Source organism: Panulirus ornatus, chromosome 52 (assembly GCF_036320965.1).
Source record: "Panulirus ornatus isolate Po-2019 chromosome 52, ASM3632096v1, whole genome shotgun sequence".
Lineage (NCBI taxonomy): Eukaryota > Metazoa > Arthropoda > Malacostraca > Decapoda > Palinuridae > Panulirus > Panulirus ornatus.
The window spans coordinates 11,646,987-11,658,262 of record NC_092275.1 but is presented as its reverse complement, the minus strand read 5'-3'; the positions used below and the strand labels follow the sequence as shown (position 1 = coordinate 11,658,262).

Genomic DNA, 11,276 nt, shown 5'->3' with positions numbered 1-11,276 from the left:
AGAGGTATAAGTTTGTTGAGTATTCCTGGGAAATTATATGGGAGGGTATTGATTGAGAGGGTGAAGGCATGTACAGAGCATCAGATTGGGGAAGAGCAGTGTGGTTTCAGAAGTGGTAGAGAATGTGTGGATCAGGTGTTTGCTTTGAAGAATGTATGTGAGAAATACTTAGAAAAGCAAATGGATTTGTATGTAGCATTTATGGATCTAGAGAAGGCATATGATAGAGTTGATAGAGATGCTCTGTGGAAGGTATTAAGAATACATGGTGTGGGAGGCAAGTTGTTAGAAGCAGTGGAAAGTTTTAATCGAGGATGTAAGGCATGTGTACGTGTAGGAAGAGAGGAAAGTGATTGGTTCTCAGTGAATGTAGGTTTGCAGCAGGGGTGTGTGATGTCTCCATGGTTGTTTAATTTGTTTATGGATGGGGTTGTTAGGGAGGTGAATGCAAGAGTTTTGGAAAGAGGGGCAAGTATGCAGTCTGTTGTGGATGAGACAGCTTGGGAAGTGAGTCAGTTGTTGTTCCCTGATGATACAGTGCTGGTGGCTGATTCATGTGAGAAACTGCAGAAGCTGGTGACTGAGTTTGGTAAAGTGTGTGAAAGAAGAAAGTTAAGAGTAAATGTGAATAAGAGCAAGGTTATTAGGTACAGTAGGGTTGAGGGTCAAGTCAATTGGGAGGTAAGTTTGAATGGAGAAAAACTGGAGGAAGTAAAGTGTTTTAGATATCTGGGAGTGGATCTGGCAGCGGATGGAACCATGGAAGCAAAAGTGAATCATAGGGTGGGGGAGGGGGCAAAAATTCTGGGAGCCTTGAAGAATGTTTGGAAGTTGAGAACATTATCTCGGAAAGCAAAAATGGGTACGTTTGAAGGAATAGGGGTTCAAACAATGTTGTACGGTTGCGAGGCATGGGCTATGGATAGAGTTGGGCGTAGGAGGGTGGATGTGCTGGAAATGAGATGTTTGAGGACAATATGTGGTGTAAGGTGGTTTGATTGAGTAAGTAATGTAAGGGTAAGAGAGATGTGTGGAAATAAAAAGAGTGTGGTTGAGAGAGCAGAAGAGGGTGTTTTGAAATGGTTTGGTCACATGGAGAGAATGAGTGAGGAAAGATTGACCAAAAGGATATATGTGTCAGAGGTGGAGGGAACGAGGAGAAGTGGGAGACCAAAGTGGAGGTGGAAAGATGGAGTGAAAAAGATTTTGTGTGATCGGGGCCTGAACATGCAGGAGGGTGAAAGGCGGGCAAGGAATAGAGTGAATTGGAACGATGTGGTATACCGGGGTCAATTGCTGTCAATGGATTGGACCAGGGCATGTGAAGCGTCTGGGGTAAACCATGGAAAGTTCTGTGGGGCCTGGGTGTGGAAAGGGAGCAGTGGTTTCGGTGCATTATTACATGACAGCTAGAGACTGAGTGTGAACAAATGGGGCATTTGTTGTCTTTTCCTAGCGCTACCTCACACACATGAGGGGGGAGGGGGTTGTTATTCCATGTGTGGCGAGGTGGCGATGGGAATAAACAAAGGCAGAAAGTATGAATCATGTACATGTGTAAATATGTATATGTCTGTGTGTGTATATATATGTGTACATTGAGATGTATAGGTATGTATATTTGCGTGTGTGGACGTGTATGTATATACATGTATATGTGGGTGGGTTGGGCCATTCTTTCGTCTGTTTCCTTGCGCTTTTTTTTTTTCCAAAGGAATGAACAGAGAAGGGGGCTGGATGAGGATGTTTCCTAAGAGGCCCAGTCCTCTGTTCTTAACGCTACCTCGCTGACGCGGGAAATGGCGAATAGTATGAAAGAAAGAAAGGTTATTTAATGTATGTATGACTCATGGTGAGGTGCCTGAGAATTGGCGGAATGCATGCATAGTGCCATTGTACAAAGGCAAAGGGGATAAGAGTGAGTGCTCAAATTACAGAGGTATAAGTTTGTTGAGTATTCCTGGGAAATTATATGGGAGGGTATTGACTGAGAGGGTGAGGGCATGTACAGAGCATCAGATTGGGGAAGAGCAGTGTGGTTTCAGAAGTGGTAGAGGATGTGTGGATCAGGTGTTTGCTTTGAAGAATGTATGTGAGAAATACTTAGAAAAGCAAATGGATTTGTATGTAGCATTTATGGATCTGGAGAAGGCATATGATAGAGTTGATAGAGATGCTCTGTGGAAGGTATTAAGAATATATGGTGTGGGAGGCAAGTTGTTAGAAGCAGTGAGAAGTTTTTATCGAGGATGTAAGGCATGTGTACGTGTAGGAAGAGAGGAAAGTGACTGGTTCTCAGTGACTGTAGGTTTGCGGCAGGGGTGTGTGATGTCTCCATGGTTGTTTAATTTGTTTATGGATGGGGTTGTTAGGGAGGTGAATGCAAGAGTTTTGGAAAGAGGGGCAAGTATGAAGTCTGTTGGGGATGAGAGAGCTTGGGAAGTGAGTCAGTTGTTGTTCGCTGATGATACAGCGCTGGTGGCTGATTCATGTGAGAAACTGCAGAAGCTGGTGACTGAGTTTGGTAAAGTGTGTGGAAGAAGAAAGTTAAGAGTAAATGTGAATAAGAGCAAGGTTATTAGGTACAGCAGGGTTGAGGGTCAAGTCAATTGGGAGGTGAGTTTGAATGGAGAAAAACTGGAGGAAGTGAAGTGTTTTAGATATCTGGGAGTGGATCTGGCAGCGGATGGAACCATGGAAGCGGAAGTGGATCATAGGGTGGGGGAGGGGGCGAAAATTCTGGGGGCCTTGAAGAATGTGTGGAAGTCGAGAACATTATCTCGGAAAGCAAAAATGGGTATGTTTGAAGGAATAGCGGTTCCAACAATGTTGTATGGTTGCGAGGCGTGGGCTATGGATAGAGTTGTGCGCAGGAGGATGGATGTGCTGGAAATGAGATGTTTGAGGACAATGTGTGGTGTGAGGTGGTTTGATCGAGTAAGTAACGTAAGGGTAAGAGAGATGTGTGGAAATAAAAAGAGCGTGGTTGAGAGAGCAGAAGAGGGTGTTTTGAAGTGGTTTGGGCACATGGAGAGAATGAGTGAGGAAAGATTGACCAAGAGGATATATGTGTCGGAGGTGGAGGGAACGAGGAGAAGAGGGAGACCAAATTGGAGGTGGAAAGATGGAGTGAAAAAGATTTTGTGTGATCGGGGCCTGAACATGCAGGAGGGTGAAAGGAGGGCAAGGAATAGAGTGAATTGGAGCGATGTGGTATACAGGGGTTGATGTGCTGTCAGTGGAGTGAATCAAGGCATGTGAGGCGTCTGGGGTAGACCATGGAAAGCTGTGTAGGTATGTATACTTGCGTGTGTGGACATGTGTATGTACATGTGTATGGGGGGTGGGTTGGGCCATTTCTTCGTCTGTTTCCTTGCGCTACCTCACAGACGCGGGAGACAGCGGCAAAGTATAAAAAAAAAAAAAAAAAATATATATATATATATATATATATATATATATATATATATATATATATATATATATATATATATATATATATATTCCAAGCATTCTTTCACATTTGCCATTCACACTTAGGACTTCATGTCAAACACTTCTACTCTGTTCTACAAAAATCCATTCAGTTTGCCCAGCACACAACGGTTTCTTCCCTGGGTCTACCACTTAACTATCCTTTCTAGTTCTCTCCACAGGGTATCTTTCATAAATCTCCTCCTCCCTATTATTACACCACACATAATCAACAATGAAAGTAATTCAAAACTTGATCTTTAATTAATCTTCTCTTCCCTTTCATTACATGGCACATAACTAATCATTAATGTCTTTCAGAACCTGTCTCTCTCCATACAACCTTTCCTCCTTAAGAGGTAAGTCCAAGAAGTCCTGAAGAGCTCTGATTAATTTCTACTTTCTTTTCCTTTTTTCTTCTTTCATTTGAGATTGCCTTGACTGCTACATGTTTTGTCCATGCCATATTTGGTACTATTACAAAAGTGTCTTGTGCCAACACAGAGAGAAAATAGATAAAATTCCCACATCATCCCTCAGCCATTCACTTACACTACACTATATCAGATCATACTAGAAGTTAAGTTGGGCTTACCATTCAATGGTACCTCAAGTAAGCGATGGGTTGTACCTCTGCCTCGCTTACGTTTCTTGATCCAGGCCAAGATATTGCTGCTGTCTCCACCCTCAGTCTCACTCCCCTCCTTTACCATCTCATCTCCATGCCTTTTACCCTGTGTAGTCCATTCCTTTCTTAGGGATGGCAACAAATGACTAGCATGGGGTTCTACTACCTTCAAAGAAAAATGTGTACTATTAAGCGATGATAGTATACAACTGGTTACTAGTTCTGTACCACTGGCAGATTGTGCATCAAAAGGTGATGACCGTTTAACAGTTGATTCTGCACTATGAGTAGATAGTTCTGTATTACTTGCAGGTGGTTTTACATCACTAGTAATTATTTGTACCCCATTGGTAGATGGTTTTTGATGAGCATGTTGCTGTTTACCACTGGTGAATTGTTTTGCAACAATGAATGATGGTTGTGAAGCACGGGTTAATTGTTTTGCAATGCTTGTATATACTTGTGCATCACTACTACATGGCTGGGCATCTCTGGCTGATGGATGTTCAATATTTGTAGATGGCTGTTTACCTCTGGCAGATAGATGTGCACTACTAATATGTGGCTGTGCACCGCTGTTATATATCTGTGCACATGTGAATAGCTGTTCACCACTATCACATATCTTTTCAGCACTTAATGATGGTTGTACACAATGGGTAAATGGTTGTGTACCACTAGTACATGGCACAGCATAACCTGTAAATGGCTGTTCACTAGTAGTTGGCTGTGCTTCACTGGCACATGGATATGTGACACTCACATATGGATGCTCAATAATAGAAGATGGTTGTACACCACTGGCATAAGATTGAACAGCACTAGTAAAAGACCATTCACCACTATTAAATGACTCTGGACGATTAACGTGTGGTTTTCCACCACTAACAGATGGCTGTGCACCATCACTACACTTGTGAGTACTTCTGGTATTGCACACTGCAGACAGTTGCTGCACATCTAATGTGGATGATATATGTTTGGCATTTATTTGTTTACTAATGTGGGATGCTTTTGAACCACTGGCAGACTGGTGTCCACTACTTGTATATGTTTGCATATTTATGGAAAGTACCCGTGCACTACTACTAGATGACTGTATATCACTAGCAGGTGCTTGAACACCACTACTAGGCTGCTGTGCACCACTATCAAACACTTCGGCACTATCATAAAATTTCTGTGAATCACTGGCACATGCTTTTGTACAACTGACTGATACCTGCATGTCACTGGTTGATGCTTGTGCATTACTGATATCCAGGTGTGTATCACTGGTAAATGAGCAAACATTACCAAAAGATAGCTGAGGACCACTGGCAGACAATAATACATCTTGTGTAGGGGGCTGTAACATATGGGGAATGCTTGACCTTGTAAAACCTTCAGAAACATGAACTGTACAGAAGGCATTGTTGCTAGTGTCCAAGGGTCCCTTGGTGTCACACATCTTATTAACTGAGCCATGGTAGTGGGAAGCTGGAGATTGTGATTTACTACATTCCATTCCCTTCTCTTCCTTAGCCCAATGATGCCTGGCGATGAAGTCCTCAGGAGTGGATTCAGAAAAGTGGAAATGTTTCTCTGAATACTTATGATGTTCTGTTTCAAGTACAGTAGATTTTGGTTTAATTATAAGTTGATTAATCTTCTCTGAAATTCTTTTTACAAAGTCACACATAGATACACCTCCCAGTGACAAGTAAGGAAATATTGTAGAATCTTGCTTCACATCCTTAAGGTCTGGCATAACTTTGATATTGACTTCTGGTGTCAGTGTTTGAGTCTGGAATTTAGACAATACATCAGCTGTATTGTTTCTTGTGATTTCTTTGTGAATAGTCAGCTTAGATACTTTTCTGATGCTCATAGCCTCATCACAATTGCCTGTTGCCATTTCACTGTCCTCATCAAAGCCCTGAAGTTCATGGTTACTGCTGGTCTTATTTTCAGTAATAATGCCATCTTCCCTACAAATGCCTTCTGCTTGATCTAATTCATTACATTGTATTACTGAAACATCATCTTCCACTTCAATGACATGATGTGTCTTAAAAGAGGTGTTCTTTACAACACTAGCTTGATTTGTACAGTCAGTACTTAACCTTGCTACATTAATATTATCAATCTTATCATTCTTTTGTGGATCAAATTTATTAAGCACATTGTCCATCTTTGTTTGATTCACCACATGACAAAAAAAATCATCACCTAAATCATTTACTCTGTGTACCCTTTCATAACCACTATTCACAGAAGAATTTTGCGATTCGGTAATCTTCACATATTCCATGGGTGATCTGTCACACTGATCTCTGTCACTAAGAGATGCTTTATATTCCACTCTTCCAGCTACTTCTCTAATATGACCTGCCGCCACTTCTGGATATACCTGTTGATCCTTTATAAAGTCTACCTCATATTCAGTCTTATTTTTCTGAGTCAATTCACTACTCAAAGGTACTTCCTTATTTTCATTAATCTTATCTTCCTTTTCTAAATTGAAACACTGTCCTAAATCCAAAATTTTGGGCCCATTTATCATTGGCGCTAATTTGTCTATTGTAGCAATCTCCTCTATACCGAGTGAAACTGACTGAAATTTTGTATCTGGTTCACTTTTTTCACCTCTCTTACATACCTGCATATTGAAATCTTTATCTTTGTCACATAAGTCCATACTGAAAGATTTCATATCATCACCCTTACAATTTATATCTATTTGAAGTTTTATTGTACATTCTTTCATTTCCTTCCTTTCATCCAAAACACTCTTTTTGTTTCTTCCTGTTTTATTGGTGTTTGAGTCTTTAGTTACACTGACCCTTTCCTGTAATTTGAATTTCACCTCTCTTTCCCCCATTATCTTAATTTCTTCCATAAGGTCCTGAATTGTACTTAAGTACCTCTGTTGCCTTAGAGATTCTGAATGCATGTTCCCATGTTTTCTGGAAATTTTATGATCCCTTTCCCAGTTGGTAATGTAACTATTTTCTGGGACCGAAGAGGAAGGGATACTGTAAGGTATTTCCTTCTTCATCATATCCCCTTTTAAAGTCTTCAAATCTGAAAACTTTGGAGGCAATTCAACTTCTTTTATATGATCATCTGAACTGGTTTCACACAATTGTTGTAAACTACCCTTATCTACAGTCAATACTCGGACTGTATTTCTGTTTTGCTCATTGTGAGAATCATAAATATTTTTTTCTATGTCAACAAACATTATAGAAGTGACACTTTGTTCCAACAGGCTCCCACTCTTTTGCACCAAAGGCAAGATTGCTTTGCTTAAAATTTTGTTTTTTTCCACCAAAATTCCATGCTTTTCAATAAGAGCTCTATCATTCTCCATCAAGATTCTGTCCATCCTTATACCTTCATTGTTCCCCTCAAAATCTTCACATCTGCCATTTGACATTTCATCTTTCTTTAGCACAGTGGCGTCTTTGACTTCCGTACTTCTGTTTGTTTGTGTCAAGGTTTTAACCACTTCCATCATTTTCTTTCTGATTTTGGTCAGAGTCTCTCTAGTTTTGATCATTCCTGGTTTTTTCTTTATCAACGTTTCAGACTTATCACACAAAGATAAATCACCCTGAACCATATGGTCTCTTTTTCTGGTAATGTTAGCCTGGCAATCCTTGTCATATTTAAAGGTAGAATGCTGATGAATCAAACCCAATTCATCTGATGAGGTGACCTGAATACAACCTTGTTGATGACTGTCAAGCAAATGGATGGGAAAGATTTTACCATCACTCACAAATACAGTAGAGGACACATCAGCAAATTCACAATTATTATCATAGCTACTGATCACTAGGTTTTCTTCTTCCAGTGCCATGTGTGCTAATTTGTTCTTTGACAGACCTCTCTTTTCCAGACCAATGTCCATTTCACTGTCCTTTGATAGACTTTCTGTTTCATGAATTTCTGCTTTCCCATTACTATCTGATGTACTTCCTTCTCTCAGATTCACATGTTTTGACCTTCTGTCTTCAGTTACATTAACTAAATTTTTGCATAGTAGGTCACAGCTAAGATCCTCCTGTTTCATTTGTTTTACCCAAATAGTGTCATGTGTCCTATCATAAAACTCATTTTCAGCAATGCTATTATTCTGGTCTTTCTTATCTTTGATTATACAACTTGTTTCTCTAAAGAGTCTACCATTCTCGGAGCATTGTAACACACCTGGAATAGAGTTGAGCTTAACAGAATTGCATGCAATTATCTGTAATTTGTTCCCTTCACATACAAGATTTTTCCCATGATTCTGTTTATATGCTAAGTGGTCAACCTCAGGTGACTGAGGATCAAGTGAATCATCAGAGGATGTATGGAGCAATTTGAAATTCAGAGCTTCATTTTTGCAATTAAAACTTTCATGAACATCATCAGCTGACAGTCCCTCTTTTGCTCCTGTTACATTTGATGAAGAGAATGTCTTGATGATATTAAATACTTGGTTGAAGTCAGTATCTGTTGTTATTTTACTATCTTTGGCAATGTCTGTTAATGTCAAATCTAGCTCAGAATTATCAAATATAACAGTCGATGCACCACTTAGGTCAATATCATCTGTTATATTTTCACATCCATGCACAATATCACATGTGACCCTTGGTTCAAAAGCTTGTACATTTTGATCATTCATTTGCTGTGGCTCATAAAGCTCTTTATGGGGACACTTGAGAGACGGTGAATAGTTCATATCCAGCAGATCATCATCAACCTTTGATACCATTTTGCTGTCCTTGAGATTTTCCGGTATCATCATAACCAGCTCAGATTTCTCCTCTACAAAAGATGATGTATCACTTAGTTTAATATCACCTATTATATTCTTGCCTCCCTGTATACCATTCTGTGTGATATCTGGTCCAGCAACTTTCAAATCCTTGTTACTTAGTGCCTGATGTTCAAAATACTCAGTCCGAGGACACAATGACGAGGAAAATAAATCTAGCAGGTTACCACATTCCTCTGACACTAGCAAAGTTTCCGAGGTATCTCTTGTGCTCACATCTTGTAAAGGAACCAGTTTTGAAAGATTACTTGTAGTTCCCAGAGATGATGAAGAGAGAGGATCCATGGGACTTGAATATTCGCAAGATTGCTTTTTCCCAAAATATGTTTGAAAATCATTCCCCTTTTCAATTGTTTCAGGAGAAGAATCACTAGAAAGGATAATGAAGTCTGGTATCTTGTCTGATTTGCTGACTGATATAACATGTAAGTCTTCATCAACTGTGTCTTGCTCCGAATTGAAAAATATTTTTTTCTGAGCTGTTGCATGATCTTGACCATAAGTTCCCTTGTGCAATGTCAACTTTGCTTGCTGGCAAGAGAGTGGTCTTTGAAGCACACTAGTACCGATGGAGGCTGAGCCATGCCCTGTATGGTGATGTGATGTGCAAGGCAGTGGTGTAGATTTAGAATGTACCATCCCTGTCTGAGGGACAAACTGAAGTACATAATCCCGACACTCTGGCAGACTAATATAGGGGTATGACCTAAGTTGTAGACCATTAGGCTCATCCTCATGTAGTGGAAAGTTAGCCAGTGAATAATAATGAGCTGTGTTGCATACTGAGAGAGAATGATGACATTCAGGACTGCTAACACAGGTATATTGGCAAAGTGGGGAAGCATTCATTACCTCAGACTGTTTTAAGTTTGGTTTCATGGGAGTGACTGTGATGGGTAAAGTATCTGAAATACCATCAGCTGTCATATGATACATATGATAAGTTGTTTGAGGAGGTGAGACCTCTTCTACATCAATCCAATCCTCCAAATCTTCCAACTCTTTACCTTCTTGGTGAGTTTTCCTCTGGTCCTGACCATGTCCTCGAGCACCTCTGAACAAGGGATGACCTTGCCTATTTCCATTCTGAAAAAATGATACCCAGAATAAAATGACAATAATATGAGACACAGATCATTCCAATGACTACAAGTTAATCCTCCCTAGACTGATAATCCATGTACTGGCACCATCCATGAACTAGCAGTGTTAGATTTTTTCTTTTCATAAGTCTCCTATTTCTAGTAAAGTGAAGTGGTGCAAAAAAAACAAAGAATGGCCTCATTTGCTCAAATCTACTCTGTCATTGGCAATGTACCAGAACCAGAACCCTCTATCCACAGTCAAACTCCACAGACCTTTCAGTGGTTTTCCCTGACCATTTTGCATGCCCTGGTTCAGGCAACTGAGAGCATATTGTCCTCTGTATACCCCAAAACTCTAATTCAATCTATCCTATGCACATTTCATACCTTCCAATATGTTCAGGCCCTCATCACTCAAACTATCTTTCACCTCCTCCTTCAATCTCCGGTTGGTCTCCCCCTTTATCCTTATTCCCTGCACTTCTGATACACATATCCTCTTCATCAGCCTCTACTCACTCAACCACTCTCTAGGTCCAAACCATTTTAGCATACCTTCTTCAGTGCTCTCAAACATACTCAACTCTTCTTGCTCCTCCACCTCTCTCTTACTTCATCATTTCTTACTCAATCAACCCTCCTTACCCAGCATTTCATTATGCATTTCATTTCCATCACATTTACCCTCTTCTGTACTTTTTATCTACAGTCCACATTTTACATCCATACAACACTGCGTCGCCTCGCCGCAGTGTATCGAGACAGACTTCCCCAGAACTTTTAAAGGGGAAGTAAATGTTTATAGTTGTGTTAATGGAGTGATAGTTTTCATGCATGGTGTTTTTTTGACAAGAAAATAGTGAAGTTGGAGAAAAATGTAGCTTAGACATTGAAGCTTATTGATACAGTGGTGAAATTGATGAGAACTGCTATTGACGTTTGTGTGAATAAATTGTACATTTCCTTTTCCATAGCCAGAGGTTGAACCATTATGTGACATTCTTTTTTTCATTCATTTCAATCTAAAAGTTTGTTTTCTAAATTGTTTCTTACATTTTTCATATGTATATATATGTATGTGTGTGTGTGTGTGTGTATGTGCGTATGTGTGTGTATGTGTGTGTGTGTGTATATGTATATATATATGTATATTATCCCTGGGGATAGGGGTGAAAGAATACTTCCCACGTATTCCTCGCGTGTCGTAGAAAGCGACTAGAGGGGACGGGAGCGGGGGGCCGGAAATCCTCCCCTCCTTGTATTAACTTTCTAAAAT

At 40.0% G+C, this 11,276-nt stretch overlaps 1 protein-coding gene across 7 annotated transcripts in view; it reads right to left on the bottom strand.

Annotated features, from left to right (window-relative positions):
• The window catches only part of LOC139765063 (uncharacterized), a 197,253-nt gene that overhangs the window by 170,449 nt on the left and 15,528 nt on the right, over positions 1–11,276 (bottom strand). For all 7 annotated transcript variants that reach the window (XM_071692163.1, XM_071692164.1, XM_071692165.1 and 4 more), the window contains one exon: positions 4,070–10,001. In XM_071692163.1, coding sequence (XP_071548264.1) covers positions 4,070–10,001 — 5,932 coding nt within the window. The remainder of the gene's footprint in view (positions 1–4,069; positions 10,002–11,276) is intronic.